Source organism: Gossypium hirsutum, chromosome D09 (assembly GCF_007990345.1).
Source record: "Gossypium hirsutum isolate 1008001.06 chromosome D09, Gossypium_hirsutum_v2.1, whole genome shotgun sequence".
NCBI lineage: Eukaryota > Viridiplantae > Streptophyta > Magnoliopsida > Malvales > Malvaceae > Gossypium > Gossypium hirsutum.
Genome location: NC_053445.1, coordinates 3,700,328 through 3,721,746, shown reverse-complemented (window position 1 = coordinate 3,721,746; position 21,419 = coordinate 3,700,328). Strand labels below are relative to the sequence as shown.

Genomic DNA, 21,419 nt, shown 5'->3' with positions numbered 1-21,419 from the left:
TGTTACAAGGGTCATTCTTCAAATTGCGCCTTGAAGGTGTTCCTCCCCTTACTCACGACAAAGGTTTCCTTGACAGAAATTTGCCATAAAGGCGTTTCCTTTTAGAGTTTCGCCATAAAGGCTTACCTTTCCAGAGTTTTGCCACAAAGGTGTTTCTTTTTAGAGGTTCACCACAAAGGCTTACCTTTCCAGATTTTGTCATGAAGGCATTTCCATTCAAAGGTACACTAAAAGGTTTACTTTTCCAGAGTTTTTCCATAAAGGTGTTTCATTTTAGAGGTGTTTTATGCGATAGAGATTTTTTTAAACTCACACTTATTGAGGTTTGCCCCTCATTGTCCTGGGATACACAGAGAACCATATTCAGTAATAACCTTCCTTTAAATCTTTCCATAAAACGCCATAGCCCAGCTATGTTCTTACACGATATGGTCTTTTCATTTGAAATGTCGTGGCCATGGACTTTTCCTTTCAGAGATTTGTGTTTAAAGTCCTTTAGATGACTTTGGAGACAGACATAGATCAACCAAACATGGACTCATCATAACAAATTTTTTCATGCTTTCAAACACATTTACACACCATAATCACTAGGACTTAAACATATCAACCTTTCAAACATAAGCATCCTTTAACCTTAAGATTCATATCTCTTACTTAGGCCTTCAAATTTCATGCAATCCAAACGCACAAGTTTACAAAGCTCACATTACTCATTACAATCATCACATCATACTTCCCTTACCTCAATCTCATAGTTTTACTACTTTTAACAGAAGTTTCTAGATTACACAACAGACATGTAAGAGTCAGCTTAAGGACTCACCTAAACCTCAGAATGTAGCTTATACTTCAGATCCATCATTTAGCAAGATGTCGCAGCTTCCTCTACCTTTCGTTAGAACCCATTTGGGTAACCATTATCATTCCTTTAAACTCAGACATTTTACAGAGTCCTATTCCCCCAAGAATACTTACAAATCCATGATTCCTTGGCAAGCAGAGTCATGAAACGTACCTTGATGAGAGGAAAATAACTAACAAATTTCAGGGGTTCAGACTCAGCTCAAGGAAAATGTATCCATCTTTTTTTAGACCTAGATCTTAATGTTTTCAGAGAAAAAAGGGAAAAGATAACCCTTAACTGCACATGGGTGTCCTTTTAACTTAACCCAAGTCTCTATTGGAACTTGGTAAACATCACATCAATACTGAATTGTCTTATCCAAAATTGGCCACTTCCAAGAAACTTACTCGATTACTTCTCTAGCCTATAATTCTCCTAGTTCATGTTCGGTTAGTTCCCAACCATCTTACCTCACAATTTTAACTGGCACGAGACCACAATTATTACAAGGTGTGTTAAGCCACTGGCGTAAACTCATACCCTATAAATCATTCTTTTCATAACTATAATTCTTATTTCACTAATCATACTAATCTGTCATGGGATCCTCATCCCCCTTATCTTCACATTGGTGTCCGCCCGCCTGACACGCCAAAGTGAGCTTTTGGGAGAATACTACTTTATTAAACATACTTCTTTAAGGCTTTGCGTCTGATCTCATGTCTGCCAGAACCGAGGCATTCCAAGCGTTCTCATATAGTTTTTATACTTAGTTCAATTATAACACTATACACTCCTAAGGATTTCCCTATGTGTCTTACTTCCTTAAACAATATTCAAACGCTAGTGCTTTGACAGGCAGAATGTTACAATAGTTTCCCTGACAACAAATGTGACACCTTATAGCTCAAACCCAATAATCGAGTCAAATATGAGGTGTTACACATATACTGGTACGATACTCACTACTTTGATCATAATACATATAGAGACTAAAATCATTACTTTGATTTAATCGTAATCCAAAGCAAATAGTGCTTCGAAGATACCTTAAAATCTTTCCAATGAATCTCATAAGGGGATTTAATAATTCAGACAACTTGTTTATAGAAAAATAGATGTCTTGATGGGTGAATGATATATATTTTTAGCATCCCAAGAACCTTTCTATATTTGGTTGTACTAGCTAGTGGATAACAACTGTTGGTTTTGAATATTTCATTGGCGTTCATTGGAGTTTTAGCACCATTACATTCATTCATATTTTCTTCACACAATATGTTACTTATATAATATAATATGAAAATATAATGGTAACTACACATCATAGCACTGTTACAACTAGGAAGTAGTTTAGAGTGCCTAGATCTTTTTTGTAGAAAAGCAAGTAGCAACAGAAGAAATAACCAATCTAATTGAGGTGTGGTTGCCGATGATTATAATATCCTTCATGTAGACTATGAAATACATAGTTATCTTAGATCCATGATGTATGCAGAGTGAAGCATCAAATTCATATCTTACAAATCCCATATGTGGTAGATCAGTCTTGAGTTCATGGTATCAAACACAAAAAGCTTGCTTGAGTCCATAGATTTTTTTCTTAACAGCAAATGTGGTATGGTATGCCTTGTTTCCAAACCCCAAAGGTTAGACCATATAGATATGTTCATCTTAATGGCCTTGCAGAAAGGCATAGTTAAAGTCTAGCTACTGTAAAAAAAACATTTGAACTGTAAGGAAAATGAGAGCACCACACGAATAATAATGGAATTGACTATCGAACTCAGTGTGGAGTGGAAATTAACATCAGACCATTGAGTAAACCCCTTAGCCACTAGTTAAACTTAGTAATGGTCTATAGATGTAACACTCATAACCCGTTCCCATCGCCAGAATAAGGTTTCAAAGTATTATTGTACATCTTGAAACTTTTTATATCAATTGGCATCCAATTATCAAATAATTTCATAAATATATATATGATTTAGAATGAAATAGAACATACATTTATGGCCTCAAATTGATCCTTTGAAGCCCTAAAAATAGGTTAGGAACATTCAAGGAACAAATCAGAACAGATCAAAACATTCAGGGAAAAAGTGAAAATTTTCACTACATGGGTCACATGACTGTGTGGCTATCCCACACGCCCATGTGTCTACCCTACACACCCATGTGCTCACCCATGTAACTCACTGACTTGGGCAGCAAACTCGTGTCTCAGCTCATATGCCAGCTTGTGTGAACCCTGCACTTAACACGCTCAGGACACACACCTGTGTGTGATACACGGCCATGTGACAACCCGTGTCCCAAGCCGTGTGTGTGTAGAAGTGACCAAATCCAAGCCTGTTCTTCATGCAATTGTATAGGTATCTATACCAACTTATTTCACATATTCACAAGTCTATAAACACGCTGTAAATCAACCAAAACATACAATTTCCATTCATCTAAAACCAACCAAAGTATCATGTACCAAACACATTATAATGCTCATACTACTCATTACAAAACAACTATCTATAAGCCATAATATACACCAACTAACGCATTCCAAATACATCATTCCAACTTAATATGACACTTACCACCTTGACCTACTACTCAAGTTTACTTAAGGCTAATAATCATACCAGAAAGGCTGTAATTCATTCTTCAAGTACAAAACATCACACATAGCCATGAATTCTAGCATAACAACCATTTGCCCTACTACATGCCATATAAGCCAAATGTTTAAAAAATATACCAAAAGAGTCCTTGGGATAGTGTGATTCTATGAGTTGATCTAATCTCCCGATCACAAAATGTAATCTACAAAACAAAGGGCAATGCACGAGTAAGCTTACTTGAAGCTTAGTAAGTACACTAAATTAAATGATAAATCTTACCAAATTAACATAATAGATCAAATTATAAGATTAAATAACGAAGTTCCTGTCAAACACAGCTTACAATAGGAGTGTATTACACAGTGCATTAATTCACATCACATTCCCAGTCATCGTATTAATAAGATCTAACATTAGGTAATCATATCATTCGAGTTAATTTCAGAGTTTTGACCGGCTCACGATGCTGCTCACATAAGCAACAGAGAATCCGTAACAAATGCAAGATCTCAAGCCATCGTTACGATGTGTATCAACTGTACATAGTACCTGCTAAATAATCACCAATTCACAATGCTGCTCACACAAGTTGTGGAGAATCCACAACACATGCAAGATCTCAACCATTGCTACGGTCTATATCACAGGCTCAAGGCCTAATGGACAACACCAGCACAAAGCCTGCTAGGCATAAAGCCCAATAAACACACTGGCACAAAGCCTATTAGGCACAAAGCTTGATAAATACATCGGCATAAAGCCTAATAGATAACACCGACTCGAGGCCTGCTATTTAAAAACATCATGTGTTCACCATATTTATTTATTATTTATTTTCATATCATTCAATAGTTAAGTTTAACGTTGGATCTAATTATAATAAACATGTAATACATACGGAATCATTGTAACATAAAAGAAATATTTTGAACTTCCTTGACAAAACTGCAGCACGATAAGGTACATAGACTATCATGTAACTTCTTTATGCCTCGATTTTCAACCCATACTTGATCTAGAATAATAATTTTATTCAATCAACTAATTCCAACTATAAAATTAACTCATTTTATGCAATTAAATCCTTTTTTAAATTTTTACAAAATTGCCTCCAATATTTTACTTTTATGCAATTTAGTCCATAACTCAAAACATGCAATTTAACCATTTTTATTCGAATTTCAGCTTAGTCAAATATTCAAGTGCCTTTCTACAGCCCATTTTTGCAATTATTTCACATCAAGTACAAGTAACTTTGTCATTTTAACATTTTAGTCCTTAAACATTAAAATCATCAAAAACTACTTTACATAATTGTCCTATTTAATAACCAAATTTAATAATCCATCATAAAATTCCAAGAATACACAAAACTCATCAATGGCATAATCCACAACATTTAATAGTTTTACAAATTAGTCAATAGATTAGCTAGATTGCGCTAATACAAGCTCAAAAACATAAAAATTACTGAAAATGGGTGAGGTTTACTCACCCAATCAAAGAACTCAAACTTGGCCAAAGCTTCCATGCCCTAGCTATGGTGTTCCAGTTCTCTCCCCTGAAGAAGAAAGGAAATGCTAATTTTATCTTTTAATTTTTTTAGCTTAACTTACCTTTTTTAACTATTTACTAAATTAATCCTTAAATATAACTTATGAAATTACTAAATCATGTCCATATTCATCCATCGAATGAGATTATGGTATAATTACCATCTAAGGAGAATTTAATTGCACAATTGGTCCTTCAATTATTTGTAATTATTGCTTAATTAAACTTTATTTCAATTTAATCCTAAACTAATTAGGACTAAATGAACAAATAGTCCAAAAGTTAGTGGATTTAATCATGTCACCACCTTTGGACTTTTTGACCATGGTCTAATCACCATTTGGTCCTTTTAGTATTTTAAATATGTAGCAATTAACTTTTATCTCTTTTACAATTTAGTCCTTATACCTAAATTAAGCAATCAATCATCAAAATTATCGAACCAAACTTCACCTATAATACGACTCTTTAATTATTTAATAAAAATCTTTACAACTTTAAATTACAAAAACAAGGTCCTAATACATTGTTTTAAATAACTACTTGACTTTTAAATCGAACCACTTATACTAACTTTTAATTCAATTGGTTAAAATACCTCAAATCAAAATCCATTATAAAATTACTATCGACTCGTGTAATTTAAATGCTAATTATATGAACTTACTCATCAAACTTGTGGTCTCAAAACCACTATTTTCGACACCATTAAAAAATGGGTTGTTACAATACAACCATCAACTTTCCTCTTGATCTTATACAACCATATGCAAGAAACAACATTTTTGGTAGGATAATGAGGCACCAATTCTCATGTTTGGTTTTTCATAAATATAACAAATTCATCTTTCATTACTTTTGGCCATTTAGAGGGATTATTAGCTTGTCTGAAACTGTTGAGCTATATAATCAAAAATTTATTTTAGCTTATGGATATTGTTTTGGGAATCAATGACCATCCCTTTTGGAAGTAGGGAGACGATGGTGTTGTATTTGGTTGTGTAATCGTGGTTTGAGTTGTTGTAGGTGTCAGGTTGGGTACTTAGCATGACTGAAGTATTTTCATGGCTGGTTGTGAGTAAGGAACAAAGTGGCTTTTAGATTGTGCAACGGGAGTAAAAAATGAAATAAATGTGGGTAGGTTAATGGAAGTGGTGTAGATGGTGATTTAGTAAATGAACTAGGTTCAAGGATTGGATAATTACCTTGTATTGAAGCCAATGGAAAACTGCCAGAAGAGATGATCTCTTGAGTGGTACAGTTATTTGAAGATTTATGAGTGTTGTGATTAGAGATAGATATTGTTTTAGGTAGATTTGTAAGTTGATGATTGGATGATGCAGTTTAGGGTAGGCTATTTTCAATTGGGTTTTCCCACACAAGAGCTTTAAAATTTGATAAAATTTTTGCAAATTAGCTTTTTAAAGGAAAAAAAATTCAAAAAATTGCATATCACGAGAGTAGTATATTTTGGAAGACATAAGATAAAAGCATTGATGACAGTGATGAGTTTGCAAAAACCTTAAACAAACACATGGTGTGAACCTTGGTTCAAGTTTTTTTTTTTAATATGGCTTTAGGCATGAATAAGACAAATATCCAAAAGTATTTAAAGAAAGATAATATGGGTTCTTACCAAACAATCTCTAAAAAGTTGACTCATTGTTTAAGATTCAGGTGGCCAAACAATTTATGAGATAGACAATGTTGTGGCATGCAAAAGATAAAAGATTTTGTAGTAGATATGCTTCATACAGTAGGGTTCAAACAATTTTTATAATGAGTCTGTGCCGACGTTCCTTGAGAGAGACTCTTTGAGGGGTTTATAGATGAGATAAAAGATGTTCAGTGTCATTAAAACTAAGGTATAGATCATGAATTTTATACCCATAGCCACCATTTGCATAAAGGGAAAGAATTTGACTTTAAAATGATGTTAGATCAAATTTTGAGATTTCTTGAAAAGCTCTTTAACCTCACTTTTGTTTGTCAGTATATCCAAGTGTATTGATAGCACTAGAAAGAACATAGTTTTTCCTCCTTACTTATTGGTTAAATTGTTCCCATTTAGTTATCCTTAGCATATATTTTAGCATTTTTAGTTTATTAAATTGCATTTTATAACTCAGTGAATCCTAGCCTATTCTATCATTAATTTTGTTATCTTTTTGCGTTAATGTCGCTGCATGAGTTAATTTCAGATTGCGTCCAAAATTGTCACCACACCTGACAACTGTCCGGATAAGAACTAAAATTGTGTGAGCTATCCAATCTGGTATAACCAACCTATACATACAAGGAAAAAATAATTTTGAGGAAAGGACACCTATACTGTTGGAGGAGGACATAAAAGGTTGACGTGAGAAGAAAATAGGGGTTTTTTTTCTCTCGATCATCATCTTCATCATCCTCCCTTGAAGCTTGTAGCCATGACAGCTTAAGCCTCTCAAGGGTGAGAAAATGTGAAAACCAGATGCAAACTAGCTTCTGATGAGGAGACCTAAGTGTGAAACAAGAGGGAATAGAGAGATTCAGTCGAGTTGTTTAGGAATAGTATTCTTCACTCGATTCTTTCTTATTTCTTTCCAAATGCTGGTGGTTATTCTTTATTTTCTATTTGTATGAAAGTACACATAAATTCTTGATTAAATGTTACCTTATTCAATCTTGCTTTTATTGTTTAATCTTAGGGTTTGAATGTTTCTTAACATGGAAGTGTTATTGTAGTCACTTACACTGGAAAGTGCAGTGAAAGTTCGAGCCAACAAGAATTACAACGAAAGTTGAGTGAGGATTAGAGGAATTTAGTCTAGTTGTTCTTAATAGTGCCATGTTGCCATCATCGGAAGGTGGGGCTAATGTGCATGTTTAAGTCTCAGATTAAAGAGAGGAGTGACGCTTGGTAAGATATACATTGAATTTTATTGCCTCAACAATCAAGTATCCTTTTATACCTTGTAAGCACTTAGTGTTCTAGTGAAGATTCATGTTGGGGATCCCAGTTTAACATTATCATATTTTATTTTATTTTTTTCAAGTTATTGCATCGACAACTATCCTTACAATTTATCTCGTTTACATCTAATTATTGTACCAACATTAATAGACAAAAGACACCCATCCCTATGGGATTGATATCCGATAGACTCACATCTGTCTACTATACTTGCATCGACAATGTACGCTTACACATTGTTGTTGTGACGTTAAACAGTCGATCATGTACATGGTGCAATGGTTAACAAAAATACAATAGTATAATTTTTTGTCTAGCGATAAAATTGGGGACGGACCTGATAAATCAATAATATTAATGTCTGAAAAGGTTTTGTATTTGATGAAGTGAGTTGCTAAAAAGGATACTGATGTGCTTTATTTTATGAGCATGAATTTAAAAAGTTTTCCCCTTATGAGTAAGGTAGCGAGAAATTATTTAAAAGAAACTTGAGTTCTCTTGCATATGGGTGGCCCATTTGAAAATGCTAGGTGACAATAAAATTGTTCGCAAAGGGCATATGAGCTTGTGGAGAATTTAGAAAAAGGAAATCTCTCTTTCTCTCCAAAATTCTTACGTCGACTTTCTTCTTTACTATTCTTATTCGATTTTTCGCGGTTTCCTATTAGATTTTTCGCAGTCAATCACCGCTCTTGCGTTCGTGGCCCTTTTTCATCTGGTAAATGATCTCTTTTTGCCTTATTCCTTTGATTTGGGGTCTAGCAATTTTAGTTTATAGTACTTAATCAATGTATCCTGTGTTTATGAGAAGATCAAGGTGATGGGATTTCCCAGTCGGTGCTTTAAATGTGCGGATTAACGTTGCTCGACCTAAGGTAAGATTTTAGTCGATTTAAGTGGGTTGTCCATCACTTTTGGTTCAGTTTAATGTCATTCTAAATGTTTAATTCTGGGTTCGTTTGGTCAATTTTAGGTATTGGAGTGCTCAACAGTTTTTTTGCAACGAAACAAAACTAGGTATGTACCCGAAACACAAAAATAAGGGATTCGACGAAAGGCCAAAATTGCTTGCTGTTTGGACAGCAGCAGTAGGCTAACTTTGAAAAATCACCATAAATTGTGGAAATCAAATTAGAGAATGAAAAAAAAATATTGGATTAAATATATTTGAGTCTAGTTTTTAATAGAAGAAACAAAGTAAGCAAAAAATTTCATATTATGAGATATTTGAATTTTAGTGAGACAGGGTCAAAATGATTTCGGAATCCCCTATCCTGAATTTAGAAAATTATTAAAAATTGTATAAAAATAATTATGGGTTATAATTTATATGTTTAAAATCCTGAATGAGTCTACTTTCAAGAGAAACAAACGAGAACATCATCCACATTCTGTACGAGAAGATAATTAATTTTTAGTACAGAAAGGTCGAAATTATCAGACAGTAGAACAGGGGAAATTTTGAAGAATAAAATGTACTTATTGGCTAAATTGATAATTCTAAAAATTTTATGATAAGAAGATATGTGAGTCTAGTTTCAAGAAAAATTTACGGATCTTAATTTGGAATTCTGTAGCTTAAGATACAAATAATTTAGTAATAGTGACTCAAGTAGACAGCTCTGAAGGATCATATGAGTAAATAGTGGAAACACATATGAATAATTAACTAGCACGGGTTATATTAAAATGTATCACGAGGCCAAGGTCAATTTGGGTCATGTGGGCCACACGAACGAGCATCATGGGCTTGTAGGGCCATTTTCACTGTTTGACTGATAAGGTTACAAGGGTCGCCCAAGTCGACTGTGAACCTATGGTAGGGTCAGTAAGCTTACCTAGACCCCTAATTAACTGGCATGACTGTATGACTAATATGATTAAGCCTGATGATGTCCCACTGATTTGATATTGTATGCCCTGTTTACATGAATAATATTATGTTATAGCACATATATATGTATATTGTATTGCATTGGGTTGTGGGATTATAATGTTTGGAGGAAGTGTACGAAAAGGCCTCGAGCCTAATTTACTGGCAGCTCAGCTGTAAACTACTGTCTAGTGCCGCATTCGGTACTACTTGGAGTGTAGGGATGGGTGAGTTGATTATATCCCCACATGGAGTGTAGGGTTAGACGGAGATGGTGTGTAAAGGCTGGATGGATAGGATTTTTGTGATTGCATATCTGTTACTGCTACTGATACTGTGATGGGTAAAGCCCTACTGCATGACTATTTTTGTACTGAGATGAGGTTACTGATACTGAAAAGGGCTTAAGCCCAAACTGTGATTATCTATTTATTGTCTGTTCATTTGTATGGGGATTACACACTGAGTTTACGTACACTCACCCCTTCTGTTTAATCTGTATAGGTAATCCCTAGATTTAGGCAGATCAGTGCGGCGGAGGACTCAGTGGTGGCCACACAACTTTTTTTACACTATTTATTAGCTATTTATGATTTTACTTTTATTTGGGAGTATTTTGCTGTAATTATGGCCTTTACGGATTTTGGTTTAAATTTGGTTTTTATACGGTTTTATGATTTAAATCTGCTAGTGTTAGGTAAAACTCGGGTTTTCAAATGAAATTAATGTTTTATTAAAAATACCACGAATATGCAAACTGTTTAAAAGCTTTCGCAATAAGAAAACATTTTGAAATTGAATAACGATTTGTAAATGAATAATGTTTTGGAAACGAATGACACGATTTGAAATTAACATAAGATAATGAAAAAAATGGTTAAATAGAAAAGGGGATTTAGCGACAACATATTTTTCGAAAAGAACTACCTTGTGACATCATCAGATTCGACCATAACATCTAGGCCGGGTCTGGGGTGTTATAATGTAAACAACTTAAAAATCATAGCAAAAACCAGCATATAGTCTACCACATTGCCTTATTCCCAAAACATAAGCAAAACAATAACACCTATGAAATAATTGAAATGGACTTGCTTGGAATCACCACTCAGAACCACACTGCTCATACCAGGACGCTACTAATCTGCAATGGTTTTAAAAGAAGTGGGTGAGCTTAACAAGCTTAGTGAATGCCTAGAACAACTACCGTTCAAACATGTCATCAAGCATTAGTAGAACACATACATGGCATAATTAGAATAATTGCAACCTTCTCGACATATTACATTTACACAAGCATGTTTAACAGTTTATTGGTTAAGTCATTGCATACACTATCATATATACATCGTAATACATACAAATGTATTTATAGACAATTTCCATAATAGTCACATATCATATAAACATATATCACAATACACACGTATTCATATTTTAAGATAATTGGAGATAATTTGGCACTTGAGTTATGAAACGTAAAAATGGGCACTATCACCACTCATGAGATACACGAATCTCCAACACACCACATAAACTCATAGAGTCAAACATGTTCTATAAGTGAAGCATTAAGCTAACACTCTCCAACACACCAAACATGTCCCTTTGAATGAAGCTTAACTCACATTCCCTTATCTCTCCAAACATGTCCCAAGGCCTCAACGCCAAAATCAAATATACATATAAGTGAGTACTCACAATCTTATGGCATGCCAACTATATCCAATGGTCTCAAGTATCACAAGGCAAAAATATTTGTATTTAATAACACATATTACTTACCAATTTCTAATTATTTTCACTGCACATTTGTGTCATTTGCATGATATTATCATTGTCACTTAGCATGTATGACATGCCTATATATATACTTTCTCACAAAAATAATCATGAACATATAACACATACATGGCATCTGTTTTCGGTTCACAATATAACTATAACACAAGTACATATCTTACAAGATAAACATAAGTACAAGAAAGCTTACACTCAAAATTTAGAGTAGGGGTTTAGGCTACCACTAAATCAAACAACGATTGAATCGTGTCCACAAGTTGTTAATCTAAACACTCACCACTATTCTTTCGCCAAAATGCCTAAAGCTCAAACTAGAATTTCCTAGCTTGTAGATGGTCCTAGAGAATCTGAAACTTCAACATAATAATTCACACAATAATACATTCAAAAATCAGCTAAGAACTCACCATAAGCAATAAAAAAACATAAGCCTAAGCTATGTTCCCATATAACCAAAACATTTAACATAATAATCTTTACATTCAAATATATCGATCTATACTTAATCTTTTCGCCAAAAACCAATTCCATTTTTTTCACCTACGACTAATTCCCAACCTTTAAACTACACTAAAATACTTAGTTCATAGTATCGACTTTTTCAACATGTTTATGGCTATTTTTTTGAAATTCATTAAAACCCAAGAAATCCTTAATGATACTTCAAAACAAGTTTATAAACCTCTTAATCATGTCAAAACCTATTGATTAGTACTTTCAAATCACATTTTTACTCAAAAATTTTAAATTTACCATTAATAACTCCATTATCAACTTTTAATCAAAACATGCAATTTAACGGTTAAAAATTCAGTTTCAAAGGCCTAATAACATTAAAAACTTATAAGAAAGTGAATGGTTACCTTTGATGGAATAAAAAGTTTTTTATGCAAACTCAGGAAAACCACAAATGAAGAAGATGATAAAACTAATGGAATTTTAGGGTGTTTTCTTGAAGATTTATGGAGATCAAAGACTTGGGTGATGATGGAAATCAATTGGATGAAGATTTAACAAAGAAATTTGATTGAGATAGTTGGGAGAGCAAAGGGGACGACAAGAACTAGCAAAGAAGAGAAAAATAACGTGAATCTATAGGTGGGGGTTTATTTTAGGTTCAATTTTTAAAAATTGGTAAAAGTGCAGCATAAATGCTCACAATTTTGACCCTATTACAAATGAGTTCTTTTTCTAAAATTAGAGATTTCTAGAACACTTTTTTTAAAAATTGATTTGACTTTCTAAAAGCCATAGTTAGAAACATTACTGACACAATATGTCGTAAAATTTTGAATACTCTAAGGTTAAAATTCCTAAATACCCCTAAAACTCCTAGGCCTTATTTTGGGGTGTTACAGTCCTTCACAAAAAAAATGAAAGGGGAAAAGTTCAATAAATGTTAGGTTATCTTGGAAAATTTTACAGATTAAAATTAAATTGTGTGAAATGCTAGGAGTACAGAAAGTATTTGAAAGCTTGAAATCATTATTTGATGCATGTAAATGAGTTAAACCAATGTGAGTATAATTGGAGTTGTTTTACCATTACCCACTAAAACTTTAATACCTTTGTAAGCTTTCAAGTTGTATGGTTCAATGGTTATATGATGAGATACACTAGAGTTTAAAATCCAAGACTGCATTGATGTCTAATAACCTATGACGAAGTTAGCTTTAGCTTCAAAGTGATTATGAGACTTGGGTCTACACACTCACAATTGATACTAGATACCGTTATTAAAACTTTTGGTATGATAAGGGTGCCACTAATTTGTGGTATTGAAACAATGTTAAGACGTCAAGAGTGGTTGTTGGTATTATTATTGAAGGGAAATCGAATGAGACGACTGATAGAGTGTCCACATTTCATGGAAATAGGGGTGATAATTGGGCTAGGAGCTATTTTTTTATTATTCACGTTAAAGGAAAAGTTCATGATTAAGAAGTTTTAGAAATTTCATGAAGCTTTAGACCAAGACCACTAAGGATCTTGACAATGAGTTCAAATTTTGAAACTAGGCATTGCTAGTGTGAAGTTCATCTAAAAGAGACCAAATATGTTGTAAATATTTAGTTATTGGTCAGGATTTTTTCATAAGCCTTACAAGTTGGTCATGAAGATTAAAGATCCATGTTTGAAATCTATTGGCATAAGTAGTATGTAAGGATTCCCAAGCTTGTTTTGCTATTTTAGTAGTGGCAACAATAGAGGCAATTGAAGGATTAGCAGATGCCATAATAGCATTTTGGATTAGCTTATCTTGGTGGAATCATAAAGTGTATACAGGATTATTATTGATCATGATGGTGCGAGATGGAACAAGAGTAGATTAATTTAGATGATTATAGAGGTTGTGACCTTCGTGAGCATAAAAATAATTATTCAAACTTGTAAACTATCTTAAAAGAATCGAAACAACCCCAAAAATAATAAAAGCATAAATTACAAAATTACTAACAATAAAACACTTGCTAATAAGGAGAAGATATGACATGGCGAGCTTTCTTAAAGTTTGTAGATACCATATTGTATAAATGAAGAGACAAGGATTAGGTATCATTGCTAGGATTGTAGGTTGGTACTACTTACTTACCATTAATAAAACTAAAGGCAATTTAATTCCCTTTAGTTTATATTGACAACTTGTTGCCTAGGGAAATCTGATTTTGACTATGGAAAAGAATAATATATGAGACCAGGCTTGCAAGGATCTTTATCGGATGGAGAAGGATCTATATGAAGACAAGCTTACCTTAGACTACAAGGTGTAAAGGGTAAGACACACAAGCATTAGATTAGTCTAACCTATGAAATAGGACTCATTAACTCAAAATTTTCTCTGTGGGAGGATGATGTCTAAGATAAAAGTGACAAGGAAGGACTTTGAGTTAGAAAAGGCTAGATTGACTTGTGAGATTAGTAGCATCTAAAAAGAGAATTACTAGTTGAAGCTTGATGATTAAATTCAAGGGTCTCAAGTTGAAAAGCTTCAAAAGGAAAGAGAAGTCACAAAGAGTGATTTGTGAGCCTAAAATCCATCTTAACCGAATAAACTTAATTTAAGGATCCAATTCACTTATTTATTTTCTTTTCAATTCGATTTTCCTCTTTCAACTTTTAAATTCTATCTTTGTGGTTTTCTTTTTAAGCTAGATCTTAAGTTCTACATCTAGCATGATTGGTACAATATTAATACTTTAAATATTTAAATATAATATTTTGAATTTTAAGGACCAACTTAGAATATGGATTGTAGTTTGAGGACACTTGGTGGAATTAATCCAAATAAATATTATGTTCAAAAATTTAATCATGTTTTCTTAAATTCAAACTTTAGCTCTTTTTTTTCACATTACGAATTTATTTTATGTATATTTTGATACATTAATATATTCATGTTGCTTTCATATTAGTTTTTGTCATATTTCTTTTAGTATTATATTCATGTCACATATTTTATTTTTTGCATAATTTGTATTAAAGATTTAATTTGAATTCTAATTGGTTAAATTCTGCTACTCGTCCTTGTACTTTAGAAAAGTTGTGGATTTAATCCTTGCGCTTTTATTTGGTCAATTTTAGTCCCTATACTTTCCAAAATTTAAAATTGTAGTCCTCACCAAACAATAATTGTTAAATTCATTAAGTTAATTTTTGTTATTTCCCAAATCTGATATGGTAAGCAGATCATCATATGTGTAATGTCATGTCAGCTTATCATCTCCACATATTACGTACTAAAAATCTAGTTAATGGATTGACGACTGTCATTTCATGTCATGTTGGGAATTGGCCCATATAAACAATGAACAAGTAAAAGTAGAGAAGAATGAACACAAATATTTTACATGGAAAACCCTCAAAGAGATAGAAACCATAGGCAAATGAGGTTTTGACTTTTCACTAATGAGTAAACAAATGAGAGTATAATATGGAGAAAATAACATAAATGTGCAACATGTACATTAGCCAAAACCCTCAAAACAAAGTTCAAAATCCCAAAGAGCAAACGGATAAACAAAACCCTAAACCTTATAGGGCACTCACAAAAGGGGTATAAAATACTCTCTATAATTATCACAAAACTCTCACCAAAACTCTTATACGACTAATCTTGTTACTCTCAAAGAAAAGCTTTCACTAATTGCCACATCAAAATAGGGATACAATGGCACCTTTAAATAAGCTACGATTAGAGTTCTAATCATACTAAAATATCCATAGAATAATCCAAATTTAATTGGCAAAAGATAGCAAAGTTTAATTGGGAGAAGAATACGAGGCACACCCCACAAATGTCCACCTTGATTCGTATTTATCATGCCTCCTTTTCAATTCCCCATTACGGGCTTAACTCAAATTTTGGAGAATGTCAACCAAGTCTAAATCGTGCTCGAACATGGAAACTGAAAGGCTCCTAGTCTTTAAATCAAAGTTGTATAAGGCAATAAAGGCTGGTAATACCCAAACAAAAGTGAAAACATCAACTCTCTCCACCTGATCGTAATCCTTTGCGACCAACCTTGCCTCAAAACATTCTGCGAACCATTCGAGTCCTTAAAACCAAAAAGGGATGAAGTTCTTTTCTAAATCAGGCACATGCCTAACATCTGACATGACTCCACCTTCAACTAGATTTTGTGAAGAGCAACGAATCATCACCCTTATCTTCGACCGCATCAGCTACCTCCATAATTATTCAAAAATGCCAAAAACTAAAATTTATGATCTGCCAAACTTCTCGATATCCAAAATCATTGTTGTGTCACCGAATAAGTCGATCTGCAAAAGTTGAATCTAGCTCTAATACTAGTTTTTTGGGAATTAACTCGTATAAATAATGAACAAATAAAAGTAAAAAAGAATAAACACAAATATTTTACGTGAAAACCCCTCAAAGAGAGAAAAACCACGGGCAAAGGAGGCTTAACTCTTCATAGATGAGTAAACAAACAATAGTACAATATGTAAAACATAACCTAAATCTATAACATGTATATTACCTAAAACCCTTAATACAAAACTCAAAATCGTAAAGAGAAAACTGATAAAAAAACCCTAAACCTCATAGGGCACTCATAAAAGGGGTATAAAATACTCTCCATAATTACCACAAAACTCTCACCTCTTATGTGACTACATTTGTCGTTCTAAAAGAAAAGTTCTCGCTATTTGGCACATCAAAATAGCAATACAATGGCCCTTTTAAATAGGCTAAGATTAGAGTTCTAATTATACTAAAATATCACTAGAATAATCAAAGCTTAACTTGGAAAAGATTGAAAAGTTTAATTGGGAGAAGAATACAATGCACACCCCAAAAATACTCTACCTTGACTCGTATTTATCATGCCTCCTTTTCCATTCCCCGTCACGGGCCTAACTTGAATTTTGGAAAATGTCAACCAAGTTTAAACCATGCTCGAACTTGGAAACTGAAAGACTCTTAGTCTTCACATCAAAGTCGTTTAATGAAACAAGGGCTAGTAATACCAAAACAGAAGAGAAAACATCAACTCTCTCTACCTAGTTATAACCCTCTGCAACCAACCTTGCCTCAAAATATTCTGTGAACCATTCAAGTCCTTAAAACCAAAAAAGGATGCACATGTCTTACATCTGACACGACTCCACTTTCAACTGGATTTTGTGGAGAGCAACGAATCATCACCCTTATCCTGGGCCACATCAGCTACCTTCGTAATTATTCGAACTGCCAAAAACTAAAATTAATGATCCATCAAACTTTTTGATATCCAAAACCGTTGTTGTGTCACCGAACAAGTCGATCTACAAAAGTTGAATCTAGCTATGATACTAGTTTGTTGGGAATTGACCCGTATAAACAATGAATAAATAAAAGTAGAGAAGAACGAACACAAATATTTTATGTGAAAAACCCTCAAAGAGAGAAAAACCATGGGCAAATGAGGCTTTGGCTTTTTATTAATGAGTAAACAAACAATAGTAAAATATAGAGAAAATAACATAAATCTATAACATGTATATTACCCAAAACCCTTAATACAAAGCTCAAAATCCCAAAAAGAAAACTGATAAACAAAACCTAAACCTCATAGGGCAATCACAAAAGGGGTATAAAATAATCTCCATAATTATCGCGAAACTCTCACCTCTTATGCAACTACATATTGTTACTCTAAAAGAAAAGCTCTCGCTAATTGGCACATCAAAATAGGAATACAATGGCCCCTTTAAATAGGCTAATATTAGAGTTCTAATCATATTAAAATATCCTTGGAATAATCAAAGCTTAATTTGGAAAAGATAGCAAAGTTTAATTGAAAGAAGAATACGAGGCACACCCCACAAATCTCAACATTGACTCGTATTTATCATGTCTTCTTTTTCATTCCCCGTCACAGGCCTAACTCGAATTTTGGAGAATGTCAACCAAGTCTAAATCGTACTCAAACTTGGAAACTAAAAGACTCTTAGTCTTTAAATCAAAGTTGTATAATGAAACAGTGGCTAATAATACCTGGACAGAAGAGAAAACATCAACTATCTCCACCTGGTTGTAACCCTCTCGACCTACCTTGCCTCAAAACATTTTGCGAACCATTTGAGTCCTTAAAACCAAAAAAGGATGAGATTTTTTTCTGAATCAGGCACATGCTTGACATCTAACACGACTCCACCTTAAATCGGATTATGTAGAGAGCAACGAATCATCACCCTTATCCTCGACCATATTAGCTACCTCCGTAATTATTTGAAACTGCCAGAAACTAAAATTTATGATTTGTCAAACTTCTCGATATCCAAAATCGTTGTTGTGTCACTGAATAAGTCGATCTACGGAAGATGAGCCTAGCTTTAATACCATTTTGTTGGGGGTTGACCCATATAAACAATGAACAAGTAAAAGTAGAGAATAATGAACACTAATATTTTTTTATGGAAAACCCTCAAAGAGAGAAAAACCATGGGTAAAGGAGGCTTTGGCTTTCCACTAATGAGTAATCAAATGAGAATACAATATGGAGAAAATAACCTAAATGTACAACATGTACATTACCCAAAACCCTCAATACAAATTTCAAAATCTCAAATAGCAAATTGATAAACAAAACCCTAAACCTCATAGGGCACTCACAAAAAGGGTATAAAATACTCTCCATAATTACCACGAAACTCTCACCAAAACTCTTATGCAACTACATCTTGTCGCTCTCAATGAAAAGCTCTAGCTAATTGGCACATCAAAATAGGGATACAATGACCCTTTAAATAGGCTAAGATTAGAGTTCTAATCATACTAAAATATCTCTAAAATAATCAGAGTTTAACTTGGAAAAGATAGAAAAGTTTAACTAGGAGAAGATTGAAATTCCAAAATTTGATAAGTATAGGGACTTAGAATGATCCAATTAGAAAAAATAGACTATATTTACAATTGTACACATAGTACAAGACTAGTAATTGAATTTAACAAAACAAATTAAACTATTATTGTTTTGATTAGAACTAAAATTTCAGAATTTAAAAATTACAGAGATTAAAATTGACCGATTTAAAAAGTACATGCACTAAATTGATCAAATAAAAATATAAGAACTAAATACACAACTTTCAAAAAATACAAAAACTCATCGCAAAATTTAATTATTCTAATTTCAATGAGTTAAAAAAAAATTAAATCATTGCACAAATGAATTTTGTTTAAAATTAAAAGGTATTGCATGAAGCAACCACTGTAAGCATAAGATCATATGCCAAAATATACAAAATAGTATTTAAAATACTTGTATCAAATTATAAATTAAACTTAAAAAAAAGTAATTTCAAGGGGGCTGAAACATAAAATATTAAAAATTGGGGGAAGACTAAGAGTCTTTTGGTAACAAATGAAGAGGAAAGCTAGTCATTTAATGATATTAATAATTTTAATCCATAATATTGCTTCAGTTTAGAAAACTTATCAAACTTTTAAAAAAATACTTTTAAATTAGGAATGAAAATCACTTATAAATAATTAGATTTAACTTCTTTATATATAAAAATATTTAATTAATGATATAAATTGTCGTTTTTTAACTTGATGGCTGGTTCATGATTTATTTACCTTTTTTGGACCAATGATTTATTTACTTTTAAATTAGGATAAAAATCCTTCCCAAAAAATTGATTAACAGTTGATTAAGGAACTTCAATCACGTTAATTAAGATTAATTACCATTAATTAAAACTGGAAAGACTTCACTAAAATTATAAATAACGACATATAAATGGAACACATTAAACACAAATAGCAATATTCACAATGATGGCTCTCCAAATTGTTTTCTTTTCAATTTTCTTCTTTGTCTCCTTCACTATAGCTCAAGGTGTAAGAACTTTGAATGTTAGAAATTACGGTGCCATTGTTGATGGCCGAACAGACGATAAAAAGGTACCAATATTTTTTATTTCTATTTTTCAATTAAATTATATAATAATATATTCGTGAACATTTTTAGGCTTTTCTTCGAGCATGGAATGACGCTTGCTATCAGAATGGAGGTTCTATAGTTTATATACCTAAAGGAGTGTACATGGTGGGATCAGTTGAATTTGCAGGTCCTTGTAGAGGACCAATAATGTTTTTAATCAGTGGAGATTTAAAGGCTCCAATTGGACCTTATTCCAATGTTGAGAATTGGATAGGGTTTCAACATGTAAATAACTTAATAGTTAAAGGTGGTGGAACATTGGATGGTCAGGGACCTTCTGCTTGGCCTTACAACAAATGTCAAAAGACCAACAATTGTGACCCTCTTCCAATTGTGAGTATACTTCTTTCAATTTTATCCATTTTTTTGTTTGGGTATAAATTAAATAATATCTTTTAATTTCAGTCAATTAAATTCGACTTTGTGACAAATTCAAGGATTGAATCCATAAGATCAGTCAATAGTAAAAATGTTCATCTTGCAATCTACGGTTGCAACAATGTAAACGTGTCGAAAGTCGATTTGTTAGCTCCTGCCGACAGTCCCAACACCGATGGAATCAAGATCAGCCGGTCGGCTGACATTCGAATTACCAACTCTAGAATAAGAACAGGTGATGATTGTATCGCCATCATCTCTGGAAGCTCCAACATTGATGTGTCCTATGTGTATTGTGGTCCTGGACATGGTATCAGCATTGGAAGCCTTGGTAAGTACAAAAATGAAGAGAATGTTAATGGTGTGACTGTAAGAAAATGTACCCTCAATGGAACAGACAATGGTGTTAGAATCAAATCATGGGAATCTCCTTATGCAATCACTGCTTCAAAGTTTTTATTTCAAGACATTTTTATGGAGAATGTTAGAAACCCAATCATTGTTGACCAGACATATTGCCCTCACTCTCCATGCAATCAAGAGGTAATTTTAATTAACCATAATTTGGGCTAATTTTCATTATTGATCAGACATAACCTAACGTTGTCTCTCTCGTTCTTTTTTTCAGACAGCTTCTTATGTCCAAATCCAAGATGTTACATATAGGAACATATGGGGAACGTCGAGTTCTCAAGTTGCAGTTTCGTTTGAATGTAGTAAAAAATTTCCATGCAAGAACATAGTGATGACTGATGTTAATTTGGCTATTGTTGGAGGTGAAGGTCCTTTACAATCTTCGTGTTCATACGTTAAAGGTCGTTCCTTTGGCCGACAAAATCCTCCACCTTGTTTCTAGTTGGATTCTTTAAAGTATTTGTTCGAAGTTATGTGGTTTATTATAATTTCGGTCGTAGGTTTAGCTGGAAAATTTTAG

At 33.1% G+C, this 21,419-nt stretch overlaps 1 protein-coding gene across 1 annotated transcript; it reads left to right on the top strand.

Annotated features, from left to right (window-relative positions):
- Positions 1–19,941: 19,941 nt before the first annotated feature.
- Positions 19,942–21,341, top strand: LOC107892425 (exopolygalacturonase clone GBGA483). Its single transcript, XM_016817509.1, has 4 exons — positions 19,942–20,067; positions 20,135–20,440; positions 20,513–21,028; positions 21,114–21,341. The coding sequence occupies exons 1-4, from the start codon at positions 19,942–19,944 to the stop codon at positions 21,339–21,341; spliced, it is 1,176 nt and encodes a 391-aa protein (XP_016672998.1).
- The last annotated feature ends 78 nt before the right edge of the window (positions 21,342–21,419 follow it).

Bases quoted from the DNA above. Each gene is read 5' to 3' on its own strand.
- LOC107892425 (XM_016817509.1), top strand. From the start codon at position 19,942: ATGGCTCTCCAAATTGTTTTCTTTTCAATTTTCTTCTTTGTCTCCTTC. The intron at 20,441-20,512 runs GTGAGTATACTT...TTTTAATTTCAG, and splicing joins ATTGTGACCCTCTTCCAATT to TCAATTAAATTCGACTTTGT. The intron at 21,029-21,113 runs GTAATTTTAATT...TCTTTTTTTCAG, and splicing joins ACTCTCCATGCAATCAAGAG to ACAGCTTCTTATGTCCAAAT.